The 20,179-nt window shown below is 44.6% G+C and overlaps 1 protein-coding gene across 1 annotated transcript; it reads left to right on the top strand.

Moving 5' to 3' along the window:
- Window positions 1–2,313: 2,313 nt before the first annotated feature.
- On the top strand, window positions 2,314–6,267 carry VGLL1 (vestigial like family member 1). The gene is made up of 4 exons (XM_041396689.1): window positions 2,314–2,500; window positions 3,113–3,532; window positions 5,601–5,660; window positions 6,227–6,267. Exons 1-4 carry the CDS (start codon window positions 2,314–2,316, stop codon window positions 6,265–6,267), a joined length of 708 nt encoding a protein of 235 aa, XP_041252623.1.
- Window positions 6,268–20,179: the final 13,912 nt, after the last annotated feature.

Raw genomic sequence — 20,179 nt, 5'->3', positions numbered from 1 at the left:
GTGGTACAAAGACATAATGGCTTGTACTGAGTGAAGAATGGGAAAAGTGATACTCTGGGCAAGCACTAATGCTTTCTAAATTGTATGTTGATGTGTAGCGCTGGCTCAGAGTAGGAAAAGCTGCTTTGCTTCTTGCTGTCAAGATGACTTCTCCTTTCTCAGGTCATCTGGTTGCTCATGTCTTTGCCAAGATTTCACTTCTTGGACTGGAATTTTCAATGGCAAGTGTTGGCCCCCGGCTGAGCAATTGTAAAGTTCCTTAACCCAAATTGCAGGATGCTTTCTAAAACAAGACTGGGAAAAACCAGCGTCTCTTCCTGTGCTTAAAGTCCTTCCAGTTGTGTGGCTAGGTTGTGCTAGTTCCTGCTTCCCCTCATGTGCCTTGGAAAGGTGCCTATAAATTGGGAGGAAATGTTTCTTTAAGTTTTCTATGTCTGGGAAAGCTGGGTCAGTTTTAAAGTTGTGAAAGATTGTCTTCTGAATCAGAGTGTGGCCTTGCAGTTCTGCTTCCACTGCTGTGTTTAGGTGAACCTGGGAGGATGGGGCGAAGCAATCGAAATTCTAAAATCAGGACTAAGGAGCTCCTGAGTTTGGACATGAGTTAGCAGTTGGTGACAGGAGATTAGGGCTGGCTGAGCAAGTGACCATGAGTCAGGGAGAACTGAACAGAGCACAGTGGTGGGAGATGGAGGTAAACAAGCAAAACTAAATATGGAAGGAAATAATAAACATGGACAAGAAGTTTTTAGGTGAAGGCATAAGCATTAGAATGGGGATAGATTATGGCTTGGCAACCTTAATCTTCATGTTTCCTAATACTTTCTGAATACTTGTCTTGCAGCCTGAGCAGTTTTTTTCATGTGCAAGAAAATTCTGAGAAATCATTTGAAGGCAGACTACACAGGCACTTCGGGGTATCCTTTGAGATACAGATGAGTGTGTTGTTTATTGGGAAGCTTCTGAGGATTAGGGGATGCATGACTAGGAAAGAAATCAGACGAATGTGTTGAACTGGGTTAAGCAGTGGAGCGTGTCTCAGAGTCAGTTGAATGGAAACACATATCTAATGATTCATGAGGTTTTATGAGATACAGCTGGCTATTGGCCAAAGGTTGCCCTGATCTCTGAAAAATAACAGCCTTCCTTTTGCTCCCAAGGTAAATCAATTATACTATGCAGTGTCATGAGCTGACAATGAGACTGGAAAATTGAACAGAAACAGCAGGCACTTCACTGCATTTGTAGCCTGAGTCTTGCTAAATATGATCTTGATTAGAGCAGGACTTGTGAGCTCTGGCTGGGAAGTTGCTCCCTTGTGGCCAGAAACTGTACAAATGCATGAAAATGATGCTTCTCCAGGCAAGCAGTGACATTCCTTGTCCTACTCTTATCATACCTGGCAGCAGATATTTTTAAAGAGAACAAAAAGGAGACTTATAGTCTTCTGTTAACTTTCTGCAAACTATTTTAGTGGAGTTCCTGCCTTAAACCTGTAAATTCTGGTTGACACACAGTGTGTGTTTTAGTAGTCTTGCTCCAAAGTTTTAAGCAGCTGGCAGAACCACCATGTTCCTAGGTAAGTTGTTTCAAACAAGAAAAGGTTATTTCTTTTGATGTTGTTTTGTGGTGTGTTTTTACTTGAATTTGCCATGATTTGAATTTCCAATTATTTATTCTGAATGTCTTTTTCCAACAGGTGAAGCAACTAATTACTCTTAGAAGTCTGTTTGTTTTGGAGATCTGTGCTGACAGTCATTAAGGTATTTCCGACTTAACCTTATCTAAAAATTATTATTTTCAGCTCTAATGTAGTGTAGTGGGATTTGGGGGTTTCGTTGCTCTTGTTTTGGGGTTTTTTTGCACTCTGTCATTGTTTTTTGAACACAAAAACCTAAATTGGACTAAGCATTTTGATAACTTTACCCTGAACTTCATTCAGGGATAGTGCCACTTCTGAATTATTTTTTAAGTGTTTCAGTTCTTCCAGAGGACACATTTGCACAGTATACATCCTAAGCCCAGACTTAAAAAGTCAGGGTGAGAAATGAAAGCTGGTGGGTAGATATGCCCATTCTACCCAAGTATTTCGTTTTAAAAGTATCTAATAGGGAAATCAATAAAGAAGAGGTGCATGGAAAAAGCAGAAAAACAGAGAATCCATTCCTACTAAGTGTTCTTCTGGCCCCTACCATTTTTGGGAGGAAGCTGGGCACTTGAAGTTGAATATTGTCTCTTTGACCTGTCTGGGTTTTTTGGTTTGTGTTTTTTGGGTTTTGGTTTGGTTTTTTTTGCAGAGACTGTTGGTCATTGAAAATGGAAGAAACAAGGAAGCTTTCCCCAAAGCTGAGTAAAAGCAAAGAGCCTGTGAAAACAGAATGGGGATCTCAGAGCGTGGTGTTCACCTATTTCCAAGGGGACATTAACAGCATGGTAGATGAACATTTTTCTAGAGCTCTCAGCAATGCCAAGAACCCCCAAGACCTGAGCACAAAGCACAAGGGTGAGACTGTTGTCCTGAAAAACAGTTCCTTTCCATATGTGAGCCTGGTGTTGGATGGGGATGACTGGCTTTTACTAAGGAATTAAAGATCCCTTGGGCTTAAATTTGAAATTGTGTGCAAACAGAAAGAAAGAGAATCATACTTGTAAAGCCCTAGGCTGGGAATTCCTGCGTAAATCCCTGTGATTGCTGGAGTGAATTCTAAGCTTTTCATGGGCCTGTTGGCAGGACTAGATCGTCATTTTCCAGCCAAGTGTCCCCGTCACTGCTGGATGCAATAAGTGCATTATGACTTAAGTTGTCATCTTCATAAAAATATATTTGTCTAAGCCTGCAGCTGTCAAAAACCTGCAAAAGTTGGTGGTTGTGTAATACACATACTACAGTAGAAATACTTAGTAGAAAGATTGGTGGTGGTGGTTTAATCTGCTTTTATTATGAGTTTGTGGTTGATTTTTAAGATAAGCAGCACTAAAGTGATTTTGTATTTCTCTAAAAATGAATATGCAATCTGGTAGCATTCTCTTAGAAGTCCACTGGAATTTGCCTTAGGAAAAAAGTAAGAAAAAGTAAGAATTGATGAGACTTCAGATGCTTTTTTTCCTTTTTAAGTAGACAGCATGTCTCCCCATCAGTGGAATTTCTCTTCGCATTGCTACAAACCGTATCCATCATCTTCTTCAACAAGCATGGCAAATTCTGCTCTGAATTTTTCTGCTGCTGGTGTGGTAGGCCAGTGCCAGCCATCATCTCTGCGGAGTCGTCCAGCTCAACCTGCAGATTTATGGCCCTTCCCTCCAACTGGGACTCCCAGTGTCACCGGTCCGGTGTATCCTCACACCCTCCCTGACCTGCATGCAGCCGATGAGCTGGTCTCTGACAGGAAATACAGTTCTCTTCTTGGCCTTCTGCAACAGGAAAGATGCTTAACATCTATGCAAGAATGTACCATGAAGCAACACTCAAGTTCTGCTTGTATGACTGGACCTGCGAGGTTACAAAATATGAGTCAAAGTTCAGCTCCTGGGGGAGGTAAGAAAATACTATCACTTTATTCTTTGATGACATCTGATGTAAAGTGACAGAATAATGCCGTCTGTTCCTAAGCTTTTCAAGCCGGATCCAACTTCTGGCAAACTCACAGAAATATTTTACAGTAAATAACCCTGGTGTATACTGTGGTACTTGGAATCAATTAGCCATATAGTATGGGTTAATCAAAAAATGTGCAAAAAATTGTGCCTACTCACACAATATTTCACCTTCTGGCTTACGTTGGGGAGACATTTTAAGTGACTATAAGCATTATTCATAGCTCTATCTTAATCTCTAATACTTATAGGTATTAGGTGTGGTGTATACCAGATACTCCCTCATGGTGGCCAGGAAGGATCCCTGAGCAGCCTCTCTTACTGTGCGGGCTGTTAATTATGTTCTGAGTACAGGATGGGAGACCGCAGCTCTTACCAGCATGGCCAGGGGTTTCTCTCCCTCTCAGTCTCTGTCTGTAGCTGGAATGGTGAAGGGTACAGGGGCTGGTGGACCAGCTTTGCCTTGTCTCCTGGCTAAGAGCTCCCTGCCATGAGGTGCTGCTGCCCTGCCTGCCAAAGGCTATGTCTGCTCCCTGCAGATTTCCCAGAGCTAATGCCATTCACACAGTGATGATTGTTGCTTTTTATCCACAATTACTAGGAATCCCAATCCTAGGTACTACCAGTGCACAGCAGAAAGATGCCTGAAGTTCATTTATGTCCCCACAGCATCTAGGTCTGCTGGATAAAATTGTTCTCTTATACGTAATTCTGCCTTTGAGAAGGTCTCTGGGGTCAGGCTTCCTGGCCAAAGCGTTGATGCCTGTTGGGGTACGTCTGCATTGCTGTTCCTGGGCATTCCCCAGTAAGGCAGCTTGACACTTGTCTGCAAGCAAAAGAGTTGTGAAATTGTTTAGGGAGTCTGCTGGAAAAATACAGTGCGTCCTTCCCGGTGCTTCTGAACAAAAAACATTTGCCATGTGAGCAAGCAATCCTGAGGCTTAGGTTTTGAAAAATAAGCAGCTGTGAAATACCTTCTGGTTACCAAGTTTCGAAACTGCATCTGCAGGAATTTGGCAGAATGTGGGCTAAAGACTGCCTGCAGATACAAGCAGGAGTTTATCTACAGTTCTTCTTTTGAGGATACAACAGATCTATATTGCTATGAGTGTTTTGTGACTGTACATGTTTTGCTAACTCATTACTGCTAGAATGTCTAATGCCTGTCTGTTCATGTTAAAGGGAGAGTGTCTGTATCTTCAGTTGGAATGCAAACTTTCTGCTCAGGGTATATGAGCAGAGATTTTCTGTATGTGTTGCATAGGCACTCACCCTAGTGAATGTAGGTAGTGAATGAGAGTTTAATTTCTTTAAAGACACTTGTCTGAACTGGGATCTCATTTAACAACAAGGTAAGGTGCCCTCTTCCCCCAAGGGGGCATTGCAAGCCTATCAAGGCTTGGGAGCCCCAGGAGCTGACTCCTTCAGAAAAAGAACTATTTCATTAAATTAATCTTGTGTTGATAAGAGGGAAGCACTGCTAGCAACAGTGGACTTTTTTTCCCAAAAATTCAGAAAGAAAATGAGTGAGGAAAAAATTGAAAAGGAAATTAAACAGTTCAGTGTTCTCCAGCCATTACCAATTAAAGCTGTTGCTTTCAGGATGTGTACAAGGCCATTCTGAATATTCAAGAGTCTCTAAGCACCACACATGTAACACCATCCTTGTGATTATCAAACAACACAACATAAATAAATAAGAAATGGCTGATCCATGTTCATAGGGAGTCTTTGGCAAATCCCTAGGATGTGTACATTTAGTTCAACTGTAGGAGTACTTGTTTGCTGGCTCTATGTGTTAAATACACTTCTTGTTCTCTGTCATGTTTAAGAACAGCTGATATTTACATTTATGGAAGTGTATGTTGCTGTGCCAGACAGCACAGAGCTCCTCAGCACCTGTGCTATAGGCTGGGCTGCAAAAGCACAAGGTTTCTTTAGTAACTACTGTCTACTTTTAGCTCTGTGCTAAAACTCTGCTCATCCCCAGTATTTTTTTTTTTTTTAAGAGAGGAAAGCAAGCTCTTACCAAGGCTCAGAAAATCCCAGTGTAAGCCATGCCACTGCAGGTGAGTAAAGAAACCAGCAGGTTCAGAACAAATCAGACAGCAGTCTTGCTTATGCATGTAGTATTAAAGATATTCCTTTGCTTTTGTATTTCAAAAGCTCATTTTTCCCCCAGATAGAACCACCACCTCCCATAACTACATTAACAAAGAGGAAAAAAACCACTACATTATATTAAAATGAGATACATGGGGATTTTTTTACCCCATCCACCTTAGTTTTTTTTGCTTATACCTTCAGGCTGCCAGAAAGATAGAACAACTCACATGTGGTAGCACTGCTGCAGTTTGCACCAACAAACCCACCATACTGCTGGGTGAGTTGTTCTAAGAAATTATTCCCAAAGCATTCAGGCTTCCTTAGTTTTATTAGTGTCTTGGTGCTGGTCATACCCCGTTGTTGGTTCTTTGATGTGCAATGTTTTGGGGATACTTTGAACAGGTCATTCTGTTATTCTTGTAAGGGTTCTTTTGCACCAAACCCAAAGGTGCAATTTTGTTTGCACAACATCTTAAGAGATTGCAAGGACTGTGCTGCTTGACTGTCCTGATGCTGCTGTGTCTTTCAGGTATTCAGATTCAGGACAGAAGACGAGATGTGTACTTCTAGCAACTGAATGTTTCTACTTTTTTCAGAAAGGGAGAGTTATTTCTGTGAACTTTTATTATTTGCAACTGTGAATCAAGAAGTAATGAACTGCAGCTATCCTTGTGTTTTTTCTCTCAGCTGGAAAAATACTGTTTGGGGAATGACAAAACAATCCTTTTCTATACAGTAAATAATTTCTAATGTTTGTGGTATTAACCTGGGCAGTATGTTTGTTGTGGCTGTAGATTGTCTAAGGCTTTTCATGTAGCCCTCTTGAAAGGAGTCCTGCCCTTTTTAATCTTTCTGTGTTTATTAATTTACCATCTCCTGATAAGAAGTACAATTCTTATCAATGCAGCTGATAACCCATAGGTGCAGGGATGCAGTTAGCATAAATTCAATGCTGCAACTTCTTAGCTTGATTTGATATCTCCATATTGTTTAAAACAGTCTTAGGCCACTGGCAAGAGACTTCAACCACAGGCCAGCAAAGCACATTATTTGTGTTTCGAAAGTGCTGCAATTTATCACCATACGTGCAATTCCTAGGGATACTTTTTAGAAGGTCTGTAATATACTTATGCCTGAAGGCTCTATTTTGTCCTCTCACTAATGTATCATCATCTTCTGGAAAGCAATGAATTCATAGTAGCTTTGAGAGGAAATCTTGATTCTCATTAGGTGCAATTAAAACACCATTCAGCAAAAATCTGCAGGTAGGAGTGTTATATTTTCCCAGCCTCTCTGGAGGTGTAAGAGATTCTTTTTGTAAATAAGCTCTGTGGGTTTATCTTTTCCTTGTCCATTGGTTATACATTAATATAATAGAGCATGATTAGGTTTTTCTGACAGCTCTATGTAGTTGCTGAAGGCAATTTGACCTTTGAGATGGCAGAGCTTGTGATTTTTATAGAACAAATTCTGAGCTGGTATAAATGTTTATGACTGTTACATCAGATATCTCTGCTGCCACAGCTCCAGTTATAACACCTTGTGTAATTTTACAAATAATACAAGTTTAGCCACGTCAGGTATTTATGGGACTTATTTACAAACTGAGATTTTTTTAAAGGGATTCTTTTTTTAATTTTACAAGTTTGCTCTAGCAGTTACATCAATCTGAGATCACAAGGGGAATTGTTTCAACCAAACTAATAAAAGACACAAAAATATCCTGTCTCGCTATAGATAAGCACTGAAAAAAAAAAAACCACTCCTTTTTAATATTTCTACAAAAAAAATCCCTTTCTTCTCTTTTAAGTTTACAAATATTTATCCAAGTAGTTTTGTTACCCCAAGTCACTTAATTACCTGATTTTTAAGGCTACATGGTAATATAATTTGACTTCCTCTATGAGCCAAAGCACAGATTTCCAACCTGTATTGTGTACATCTGTCTTACTGGCATGTGCTATAATTCTAGTGAATTATAATGCTGTTACTTAAAAATATTGATTTTTTTTTCCCCTCCCTCTTCCATCCCTTCCAAAGGAAAATGCTTATATAATTTCTCTGAAAGGACAGTCTATTAAAATGCTCTTAAATGTAGTGCTTCCCTTGGGAGGCTGGGAATATTCAAGATGGCTTATAAAGCCCTTGGTTCTGGTGAATCAGAAAAGTGAGGTTGGACGGTGTGGGAGGAAAAAAGCATTTGTTTTTAAATGGGTGTCCCTTATTGCAAGAATATGAGGCATCAGTGGCTCTGCCTTGACGGGGTCATGCTGTGAGCCATTGCTGCAAGGTTTGTGTCCCGTTGTCCAGCTGCCTGGCACACCTGGGGAAAGGGAACAAGTGTCCAAGTAACTCAAAGGTGTCTGGACCCCTTGCCAGTGCAGGCTCCACACCAGGCACACAGGTGCTTCCTCTCTTCCCTGGCTTTTAGAGGAATGAGGATGGAATAGAGGGCTGTGGCACAGAGGCTCTGCTACTCTGGCATTTTGACTTATACCACCACAGCATCATGCACCAGAGTGTGCCTGGGTTTATGGCATCTCACTGCTCTTCTGCAATAAACATAATTAACCCATCACTGCAATTTGCCTTTAATGATTTAGCGTAAGAGAGTTTTGAACATTTCACAGCAGTTTTCTACATCAGGTAGGCTTTTCTTTAAACATGTATAGATTAAAACAATATAGATACACATATAGGCTTCTCTAGAATATTGTTTATCTGGAGTGGAGTGTTTTTTGCATTCAGGCCCAGGATGTTGCTGTGTTCCTGTGCTGCCCTGCTGCTGTCGTGCTCCAGTGACTGTCTTCACTCCCATTCAGTGTGTACTCTCCTTGCTGGCAAGGACTTGGCAACTGGGATGCTGCATCCACCAGCTGCCGTCTGGTACTTTCCAGTTATTTTCAGTCCCTCCTCTGAATGCAGCAGTCCTGGAGGTGATGGGAGAAGGGATGCTGGATGTTCCCCTTTCAAGAGCTTCTAATCCCCTGACTGCCAATGGACCTCTGCCAAGACCATTCCGAAGGACAGACAGGGGCCAGGTGTTACATCCCTGTAAGTGGTCAAGAGCTGTGTGGATGGGGCTCTCGGGGCTGTGGTTTAATGGTGAACACAGGGATGCTGGGTTATTGGTTGGATTTGATGATCTGGGAGGTCTTTCCAACCATAATGATTTTATGATTTTCTATTAATTTACTGACCCTGTGAGAAATCACTACTTGCCTTTAATTGGATGTCCTCTAGTCCAGGAATAACTTGTTTGCACAGATGGCTTTTCTCCTGTCTTTTTCTGATGGACAAATGAGATGCCAACTACATGCTTTATGAGCTCTGGTCAGAGATTAATGCATCTCTGACATGCATTAGTCTCAGAGATTGATGTCAAGCACTGGACATACCTGCCCTGTGTGGAGTCTAGGCCTTTTTTTACTCAGCTGCATTTTTTCCACCATGGTGCATTTTTTCCACCATGTGTGTCCCAGGACACAGACACTTTGCAGGCACTTTGCTCTGACTCCTCACATGAGCTGGCTCTGGTCCAGGTCCTCCTCTGATTGTCAGAAAAACCTTGTGGGTGGCTGGGAGCAGCAAGCTGGCTTAGCTACTCCACCCCACTTTAGTCACTCATTAGCAGTGTTAAAAATAGCCCCAGACAAACAAGAGAGATTATTTTGCTGTGACAGAAAAACCTAAAGTGTTATATATATTAAAAAAAAAAAAAAACGGAATGCTTATCCCTTTCAAAGGGATTTCATTTGCTTTCATTTCTGTTCAGGTGTCAATTAATTTGTCTCATCCCAGATGAGCAAGGGACACCTCATGTACCCATGTGGCATGTAGCCTTTGGTAAACACTCACTCATCACTGGAATTTTTTACTGTCTTGTGGTTTTTAATCCCCTTTTCTTGCAGGTTTTACCAAGCATGGCAGTCCTGGTCCGGGATAAAAGTGTTGTTTCACCACTTTGTTCTGTTTTCCCGCAGTGTCTGGTTTAAAACATTGCATGTTTTGGGCTCAGGCCTCTATTCCACTTAGCTGCTGACCCACTGAGAGTTTAGTTTGGTACTCCTTTGAGCTAGCATATATCTACTCTTGCAGGATTTCAGCAGAAAACTGGTGCAAACTGTTGGTTTTGGTGTCTTGGTATCTGGGAGGGGTTTCAGTATCACAGGCTGTGTCAGAGGGCTGTGTGTTACTGGTCTGACAATACTGCTGCACAAGCAGCTGCACTGTGGTCATATGCTACAGATCACAATTTATTTACTGAGGAGGTGCAAAACCAGCTGAGTGCTGGGCAGGCAGCAGCTGGGCTGTCCAGGACAGCACAGAGAATGTTTTCAGATGCCTGGAGCCATAATGGAGCTGGCTGAGCCAATGTCAGCCAACTCAGATGCAGTGTTCCCCAAAACAGGGTCCAGCAGGAGTGCCTAGGGTCCCCTGTGAGCCACCCTGAACCTGGCTGAGCCCAGTGCCAGGAATTCACTGCTGATTCATGCTGTCCCCCAGCCTGGTTTCTAGGGGGGGGGTTAAGTTGGGCACAGCAAAGCCCTGAAAAGTGGCTGCTTCCTTGACCTTCATCCTCACCTCTTGTACCCCCGTCTCCTTTCATTGCCCCAACCCAGGATTTGTGAGCGCTAGATTTGTGTCTGACCAGGGATATTTGTGTTTTCCCCATCTATCTTTCTCCAAAAGGCTAATGCTGGAATCAGCGCAGGCTTATAAAAATATTATCAAGCAGCATTTCATTCTGGAATGCAACAGTATTACAGCTGCTGCTTATGACCTTTCCCCCTGAGATAGGGATAAAATAACAGCTCTTTCCCCCACAAAAATAAAAAGTTTCTCTGCTCAGAATTATAATGCAATCAATTAGCTCCCAATACCATGTTTTCCCAGAGCATGGTGTCACTTCAGATAGATCCCTCTACCAAACAGAAAAACAAATTGAGTGGATGGAAGGAAACTGAATGTACTGAACACCCAAAGGGCATCTCTGGTGTCTGAGCACAGCCGAAAATAATCCTGTACCAGCTGTCTGTTGGACACTGTCACCCTGAGCCTGGAGAGCAGTGCAGAAGCAGCCATGCTACACGGGCTCCATGTGAACTGCCCAAACATCATCAAGTCTCAAGCATGTGCAGGATAAATTATATATTAGAGAATTTGCCATGTGCATCACTGCAGCCAAGGAACAACGTGTACAGTCTGTGTGCTGTGCTCAACCCACTCCAGGGGGAAACACATCAGCTAATTAAAAGTGATCAGCAATAAGGAAAATCTTCCAGCTGAACTTTTTGATGCATCAAGTTTTTTGGTTTTTCTTTTCCAAGGTAGACAAAGTCGATTCTAAGGAAAACTTCCTGGCTTTAGTTAAGCTGTCACATAACTAAGACATTTGAGGCATGTGATACTATCACAGTTCCACCCCACATTGTTTGTTGATGCTGGATTTGTGCCACATTTTAAGAAAATGTTAGCATTAAAACACTCTTTTTCCCCTCCTTTCCAAGGCTGCACTAATGACTGCTGACTGCAAGTGTGCAAAGAACCAGTCAGGCACTATTTTGCTTGCAAATCATAAAGGGACTATCCTAGAAAAACAGCATTAAGGATTGTGCCACTTGTGGGTGCCCAAAAACCGAGTTTGCTGCATAGCACAAAGGTGAGTGTTTTACTCTGAGTAAAAGAGCAGGGGCAGGAGAGGATGGGCCTGTTTCCACTATGCTCCATGCAGGATTTAAGCACCCTCTTGCTGACATCTACATTTGCAAACAAAGCATGAAATGATTACCCAACTCCTGCCCTGGATGACTGGGACTGTTTTTCTGGGTTTGTTCAAATCTGTAGGACCAGGATCATGGCTGCACCACTGTTTCCTAAAAAAAAAAAAAATAAAAAAAAATTACAGAGAATTCGGTTTATTAGATGGATTTAAGGCATAAAATCCACATGTATAACCTCTAAGGTGGTGCACTGAACAGATTTGGTCTGTGGCACTCCTTCCCCCTGTCCCACCCCCAGCCAGGGCTGAGATGCTGATAGGGCATGAGTCAGGACAGGGCTGGAGGATGAGCTGGGTCTGAAGAGGAGGCTTCTAAGTCTGCCCTTCAAAACACGCTGCTGCGGAGCTTGTCTCGCAGAAACACCCGTGGGATGGTGGGACAATGGGGAAGATCAGGAGGAAAAGTCCCAGTGGAGCTCACACGCATGAGCAGACAGCAAGTCAGGGATGTGTCTCATCCCTGCAAGGCATCCTGGGCAGCATCCTCCTGGCACAGGCACAAAAAAGAACCCCCTGCCTGCACAGAAGCCTGTTGTCTGACCACAGACTGTGTAGAGGTATCCCAAAAAGCAATCACATTTGTTTTGGGTTTGTTTTTTTTTTGCCTTGCTTCACAGGAAAGCAGCCTAAACTGCTGTTGAGAAATGACAGCTGGGGAAGCGGCTCTGGAATCATCCTGCAGGGTGCTGATGCGGCAGCAAGCTGCCAGGCTGCTCTGATTCCAGGCAGTTTTCCCACACTGAGAGGCTGCAGGGCACCAAACAACCGTGTAACAGTGACTAATGAGAACGGCTGCCTGTCTTTATGAAGAAGCTTGGGAAGGGAGCGGTTTCAGGGAAATAAGAGCCTTCTCTATTGCTCCTCCTTGACTGGTAAAAATGCTTTCTGTGGTTTTGTAAACTAGGGAGCGCAAGAGCCAGATTTATACCCCTGTGCAAATCCACGCCCTGCTGTCTCATACACACAGCTGCAGCAGGCACAAAAATCTGCTTTAATACAGATGGAAAAGCCCAGGATTTCCTGGCCTGATTCTGCCTTTTATGCTTATGAAGGCAGACACAGGCTCCCTCAGATGCAGTGAAGCATCAGGAGCTGCAGCTGTGGCAGTCCTGCCCATGCCTCTGACTTTAAGTCAATAAGAGCAGGAATGTTGCACATCTCTGTAGGCATGATCAAAGGAAGAATTTATTGTCCCTAGTCTCTCTGGCTCAGTTTGTGCAGTTCTGGGATTGTGTTCATCTTTTTTTAGCAATCTTAAAAGGAGGGTGAGCAATATGTAATTAAATCAATACACATGTAAATGAGCATCTGCCACAGGACCAGTTTTACTTCTTTATGTAAAATATGCACTTCTGTTGATGCATTATTTGTGACCTATTCTTTGTATATAAGGGTGTCATTACATTGGATTTTGGTTTGATTTAAGCAATTAAATGATCCAAACCATTCTAAGCATTTGCAGGATTTTTTTAAAGCTGCTACATTGGCTCTCGATGTGTGTTCTTGATGCTGTCTCAGCTGACAGCTACTTTGGTGATTTATGATTATTCAGAAGTAAGTTTGGATGAATTATTCAGATAATAACCAGGTTTTGGGTTTTCACTGATCAAATGTGGTTGGATGTAAAACTAAGAGCCCTTCTTGCTAGCCTGCATTCATATCTGTTTTTTTTCTGGACTTCTCTTAGAGCCCTTTGGAAGCAATGGCTTCACTCACTTCAGTCTAATTCCTTGGTGGCTCTAAAATCAAGTAGCTCTATGGCTACTCAGTCAGGCTTCTGAGAGATACATGTGCAGCTCCTGGGTGCCAGATGCCATGTCATGATGCTGGCATGTTAATTCCAAGAGACTCCATCCAGACAGGGTTCATCTGCTGTGGAGATGTTCAGAATGAGAAGTTGCTCAGTCTTTGACATTTATCACACTCTACTACTGCTGCAGTGTTTGAACAGTACATTGGCTGTATAAACAGCAAAAGACCCAAGAATTAGTAATGGTTTAGGGCAAGGAACACAAATAGTATCTTTTTGCCCTTTGATAAAAGAGGAAGATATTTGGTAAAGCCACCTGCAATGCACAGTGGAAGAGGAATAATGGAAAGTTCATGCCTGCAGAGCACAGTGCTCTGCATATGCCTTAGTCCTTGAAAGGTGACAGTAACAGGCTGTTGGCAAACCAGATCTTCTTCCTAAAGTCCAGGCTTCAACAGCTACCACTGTTTCCCAGGGAGCCACGTGGCGTCCCAGAGCTGGTGTCAAACAGTGTAGTGTGGGAGGAAAACTTTCCATCAGGTTTAGCTTGGAGAAGTGCCACATTACTGCACTTCATCAGGAAAACCAGCAAATTCTCAGGGCTGAGGAAATGAAAGCTGTAAAGCAGCTCTCAGCAAGGATCAGATTAGGCAAAGCAAGGAGAAAGAATTGTTTTTGTTGCAGTGTGTGACCAAACTGTGGTGCTTCCACCTCAGGGATGCTGTGGGAGACAGCAGGAAGCAGAGGTCTCTCTGAAATGCAGCTCTCTATGTGTAACCCCCAGTGCAGGAAGTTACAAGCAAACTTTGATGTGCACAAATCCTTAATTTCTTTGGTTATCTGCTGCTCTTGGAGATTTGCATCTCCAAGAGCAGCACCTTTGCACCTTTCATCTTAATGTAGGATGGCTTTTATGCCTTGTGTCTCTTGAGCTCCAGCTGGACTGGGCTGGAGTCACAATCCAGCCCTTGCTCTATGTGATGGTGTGTACTGAGCATCAGGCAACCCCATTTTGCATCCTCTAAGGTTGTGTGTGTGGACCAAAACCATTGGGCAATGTGCTGCCAATCCAGGTAAGAGCTCCTGCCACCACCACACCCTACAGGAACACAGAAATTCAGGAATTGTGTCTGGTCAGTTCTTCCTTGGCCTTAATCTTAATCCCAGAGCTGCAAATGCTGGGGTTTCATACTTACCAAGGCTGCACACTGGACAGATGTATGAAACCCTCAAGGGCTCCTCATTAATTTTGCACATTAATATCCCCAAGACAGCTATGGAATTTCAAGAGCATTTAATTTCTTATGTAGAGTGCTGGCCTTTTTCCTACCTGAGGCATAATTGTGTGAAGAACTCACTGGCATGTGGCCACCCAGCAGGAGCCAGCACATTGCAAAGGGTTGCAGTGGTGGCTGTTAGGGAAGACATTTCCTCTTCATTCTGGGATGGAGCAGAAAGTTGCCCCATCCTATGAACACAGATTATCCACAGGCTATGAAGGGGACATTGCAGTGGAGGTTTACAGGGAATATTTCTTCTCCTGTGCCATGCAAGCAGGGTGGCATGCCCCGACCTGTGCGAAGGGATTGTAAATTGTGCTTCTTCCCAAGTCTGGAGAGATATATATCAGGGTTTTGGTAAATCTGCTTAGAGCAAGGAGTGATTATCCAGTTCTTTTCTGTGTTGGTCATGGTCATGGCCAAAGGCAGTGTTCTGATAGTGCCTTTGGCCATGACCAAAGAGAACCTGGTGTGTGTATCAGTGGTGACAGTGTTTGGCAGCTCCTGAAATGGGCTTAAAGTTTGTCTTAGTTTGTCTTAGAGATACTCATTGCCTGCTCTCTATCAGATCCAACCCTTCCAAACAGTTCTTTCTAGGCATCTTGGACTTCAGCTCTGTTCTGCTGGGAGATGCCTGTCGTTCCTCACCACACAGGGTGGAAATTTTGCTTTATATCTCCTCCCTGTGATCTCAGGTATGTGACGGAAGGTGATGTGAGAGCTCTGGGTTTATACAAAACTCTTTCAGGATTATTTGAAAACGGGGGCTCATTCTCAGAGACCTGAATCTTATGCTTCTACCCGCTAGGACAAACTCAATGGGTTTTCTGGCTATTGCAGACCAAGAGGTCCTTTCTTCCTAAAGTCTTCTGAGGCTGCTGTAAGCAGCAGCCAGTGCTCAGAAAATGAACCTAGTAAACATTGGAAGGAGATTGTGTAATTACTGGTTTTGTGGTTCTTGATAGTTTTGCATGGGTGGGCACTGTGATGTGAGCCTACTTTCAGTTCCATTGATTTTTTTGCCCTGCAAAATTTAAAAAAAACCCCACCTGACTCCTCTTTTCAAAGACCTCCAACAACCACTCCAGAGGTCACATGCTCTGCTGTTATGAAGGGAATCTGGGGTAAATTTGGCTTCCTGCACCAAATCCAGGCTGTGACTTAAAATGTCTCTCTGCATCATGTGTCGGTGCAACAGAGCTTCACAGCTGTGTGCTTGTGGCAGCACTAAGACCCAGCACTGCAGTACATCATTAGTAGCTGTAGTGATTCAGCTCAGTTCTTGGAAAATTCGGATGAATTCCTGAGTAAGGAAGACAGGAAGGGCAGTGATGTTCCTCAGAAGCTGCATTGCAGAGTAGGAACTCAAGAGTAGCTCATAGGAGGGCTGAGGCCTTGTGGTGGGTTTAGTTTGCTGCCCATCCACTCAACAAGACAGGGCAGGAAGATAAGATGAAAAAAATTTGACATAAGGGCTTGGACATGACTCTGACATTACCATCATGTCCAAAACATATTCAGCATGGGGGGAAAAAAAAGATTTTGCTTATCCTGCAGCCTCACTTAGAGATACAATACACTTCGAAATTATATTGCTCTGCAGATTAGAGCTAGCATAGTGATTCTTTTCTATATAGCCTGAATCTATCTAGCTGTTTATATCTCTGGATCTTTACCTAGCAACACAGATGCCTCATTTCACCAGTGATGAAACTGAGACTAGGTGACTTATCTAAGATATCATAAGCAACCAGACACAGGCAGCAAGAGAAAGTGAGTTTCCTGCCTTCCAGATCTTTCCATCTATATGCCCAGATCCCAAAGGCAAACAGGATCCACATCCTGGCTGGCCCATGTCCTGCAGGAAGATGCAAGGAGGCTGATGCTGAGGGCATAGATTGGGATGTGCTTTAGGTTTGCCTTCCTTCCTGTCCAACCACTGAACCCAGTTTCCAGTATGGTTCCCCCAATTACTGTCATAGAGATGACAACACAATACCTACGTGGGTAGATTTTCTTGTGGCTCAGCAAAATGGTGATTGTTGCATGTTCACCTTCCTCTCCCTGAACACTGGGGAGAAATGGTCCTTTTTTCCCTGTCCTTAGGCTTAGTGCCAGTAGTGTTTTCCTTGAACAGGGTGTCTGGGGTTTTCCTTTCACTGTACTTTACAGCAAGTGGCCATTCCAGCATTCAAGCCTCTCTGACTGCATCACCTCTGTGTAATACTTCCCTCCAGGGGTGCAGGGGGTTTTCGGCCAAAGGTTTTCCACTTTGAAATAAGGTTGCTTTTCTGCTAAAAGAGAATTAGAGCCTCTGGGGTTTGGTGACTCATTCAAGCGAGTGAGAAGAATATGTCCAACAGCTGGGCTTATTAGGAAGCTGCTCTGCAAAGAAAAGGTCTGTCCTGAAAAGCATCTGTGTGTTCCTAGGCCAGGTCTCGTCAGCCAAAGTAAGGGCATGGTTGTTCCAAGGGGATGTGGGGAAGTGCTGCCAGGGACTCTGGATGAGACTGGGCACCAGCAAAGAAACTGAAATCCCATGGCCCTGCAATTTGATGTGGTGATCTGGACCCATAAGTAGCATTCACTCATGAGGCACATAGCCCTGTGTCTGATTTTTTGTGCATGAGTTATGTTTTCAGGAGTCTTCTCCATTAGAAACTTGTTCTTCTGGTGTGACTCCGTCCTGGGGGACCTGCATGTGGATAATCATCTCTGTTTTGGGGTTTTCTTAGCACCATCATCTCCTGAAACAGAGTGCTTGAACAAGCCATGTTTCTCTGGTTTTTCTACACAATTTTTTTTTTCACATCTTATGGGAAAGCTCTGGCAAGGATGAAGCAGCAGACACATGTTCCAGCCACTGGCCTGTCACAGCCTGAGTATGGTGGGAGAGAGGCTGGGCATGGGGATACAAGAAGGGCTGGTGCTCTGCAGATGCTGCCTGAATGCAGGTCTTGCCCCTGTGGTAAATGTGAGACGAGCTGAGGTCTCCAAGCCTCTATAAATAGACAGTGAGCTCCAAGAAGCACCCTCTGTCTGCCAGTAAGAACCTCTGGTACCTAGAAATTGTAGCAGCTTTGCTCCCAGCATCAGGAGGATGCAGGAGCTGGCGCTGCAGCATCCTTCTGGAGATGCCCTGCTTGCATGTCAGAGCCTTGCTGGCTGTGATCCACCCAGGTTGGAGCCACCTCTGATGGCTCTGTAAGGCATTGTGCTGCTCAGATGTCTGTACTCAGCCCACAGTCAGGAGTTTCTACAAAAGGGAGGATGTTCACTTCTGTCTGGGGGTTGTCTATGCTCCTTTGGCCATCAGCAGAATGAGCCGAGCAAGGTCAGTACTCAGCCCAAGCCCAGGCTTTGCACCCCCTCTGGTCAGGGCTGTCAGGCTGGCTTGGGGCTGTCACCCACTCTTCCCCACTGTGGCTGCCAGTGTTTGGGCTGAGTACACACTGAGCCAGCCCTGCTCCCGTGGACTGTGGGGAAAGCCATTGTGAACCTTGACAAGACACTTGCCAATCATGAGGTGTCACTTCCTTGCAAAGGATCTGCACCTGAGGAATTCCTGAAACATCCATGTTTTATGGAAACCAGACTTCTTATTTTCTTTAAGCAGGTTTTGTCCCTGGCATGAGAACAAAGAACAATGTTATGTCAGCAACAGCTTTTGCAGCTTTATTTTGCTCTTTTCACCTCTGCAGCCTGAACTGTGGCTACGTCCCTAGGCCACTGGGCAGGTGAGGCAGGATGTGTGCTTGTCTGCAGGGCTGCCCTGGCATCTCCTGAGGCATCACATTCCAGCATGGAGACCCTTCATTTTTAGCCACAGTTTTCCGGGTGGCTGTGTGAGGCAGCGATGGAGATGTAGATCAGGCAGGGAGGGGAGCTGGAGGAATCAGTAGATGGCAGAGTTGTTCTCTGCTCTTTGCTGTTCCTCTCACAGGTTCACAGGGATTTTATGGGAGATTTGTTACCAAGACAATGCCCCAGAGCCGTAAGTATTCAGCCTGACCAAGGAGCAAGCTCAGGCTGGAGCTGGGTTGAGCATTCCCACCATCATGCCACAGCTGAGACAGGAGTGGAAGCATGTAGGGAAAGGACTCCATGTGATGCCAACATGACATGCTCAGAGCACCCTGGCTTACAGTTTGGAGGCAAAAAGGCTGTGTCACACCACTGCAGTGTCTAAATGTGCATGGAAAACAGCGCTGCTCTGCCTTTGCATTGCTTTGCAAGAGATTCAAGATTGGTTTTGCTGCCTCTGACCATGCATACAGTGTCTTGGTTGGGCTCCCAGATGAGATGGCTGCATGTGAATTTCCAGCTGCCCCTGGTGTTGCCGTCTCCATGGGGTTGGTTAGTCCCAAGTAGGAGCTGAGGATTTCCTCCCCTACGCTCTCAGGTCAGAGCAGTGTTCCCGAGTCTGCCTCTCACACCTTTGACTGCTCACTCTGCCTGGTTCATCTCCTGCCACTAACAGCAGTGTCACTCTCTCTTGCTTACCTTGGGGCTGTGTGATCCCAACGGGATCCTAGTTATCCAGAGGTTGGAGCACAAGCCCCCCAGGGGATCCAAAGATCAACGAGGAGAGAGGAGAAATGACAGCAAAGACTGCAAGGGGATGAGTGAAGAGCCACAGGTGTGATTCCTGTAGCAGTGAAGAAAGCCCTGTGATGAGAGCCTTGTGATGAGAGCCTTGTGGAGTTTGTTGTGTGAAATGTTTGGGAAAAGATGAGTAATTTGCATTAATATTGCTTTGGCAGGGGGGTTGTGGTGTAATGGAGAAGAAACAGGAAAAAAGACTGAACAAGTGGCTGCCAAATCTGCCTCAGGAGATTGCTCATGTCTTGATAATTTCCAATCAGGATCCAGATGACTTGCTGCAGGATGTGTCGCTGTGTTTCCTAGTGGAATAACCAGGCATGGCCAGCCCAGGACTCAGCCATGGTGAAGACTCACTGCAAACCTCCACCTGTGGAGGGAGGGAAAGGAGAGAAAGGCTGAGTAGAATGACAGCTGATTCAGGTTGTGTCTTACCCACCTCGCAGGACACGAACCCCCACTAAATCCTTGGGATCCCGTCCATCCCAGAGCTGCACATGACATCTCCTCCTCGACTTTGGTCAAAAGCTGTGAAGCTGTCCATGAGGCTCAATGCCTTGATCCACTGGCCGGTTGCCAGGGACCCTTGTGGGGTGTTGGGAGCTGAGGAGGCTCTACTGTGGCAAGGCTGGGTAGTGGCAAGGTTTATTTGTGGGGCCCAGCAAGTTCTTGGAGCCAGTTGCAGTCGTGGCTGGACTGGGCTAAGCTGCACAGTGGGGAGAGGAACGGCAGCATCCTCCCTCTCCTTCCAAGGTTTTGTTTTGTTTGTGTCCCATACGGATGCTGAACAGGCAGTTCTGTCTACCTTTTTGGCAGAACAGGACCGGCAGGCAGAAAGGAGAGATGCAAAGGTGATGCTAGGACCCTCCCCACCCACCCATCGCACCGCGCCGTGGGAGGCAGTGCTGGTACTGCCAGCCCTGCAGCTACCCCGGGTTTTGCTTTCCCCCACTCCTCCCTTCTCCTTTCAGAACATGAAAAGGCAGAGCCTCGCCAGGGTGTTTCAGTGCAGTTTTGATGGGTGCAGGCCCCCGCACCCCGTGCAGGGAGAGCAGCTTTCAACACTTG

This window comes from Onychostruthus taczanowskii, unplaced genomic scaffold (assembly GCF_017590055.1).
Source record: "Onychostruthus taczanowskii isolate IOZ18803 unplaced genomic scaffold, ASM1759005v1 scaffold13, whole genome shotgun sequence".
Taxonomy (NCBI): domain Eukaryota; kingdom Metazoa; phylum Chordata; class Aves; order Passeriformes; family Passeridae; genus Onychostruthus; species Onychostruthus taczanowskii.
The sequence above is the reverse complement of the archived record's forward strand: the minus strand, read 5'-3'. Positions and strand labels throughout refer to the sequence as shown.

What these genes read in the sequence shown, in the direction of transcription:
- VGLL1 (XM_041396689.1), top strand. Translation starts at nt 2,314, where the DNA reads ATGGAAGAAACAAGGAAGCTTTCCCCAAAGCTGAGTAAAAGCAAAGAG. An exon ending in AAGTTCAGCTCCTGGGGGAG is followed by an intron (nt 3,533 to 5,600) that starts GTAAGAAAATAC and finishes TTTTTTTTTAAG; the next exon opens with AGAGGAAAGCAAGCTCTTAC. An exon ending in TGTAAGCCATGCCACTGCAG is followed by an intron (nt 5,661 to 6,226) that starts GTGAGTAAAGAA and finishes TGTGTCTTTCAG; the next exon opens with GTATTCAGATTCAGGACAGA.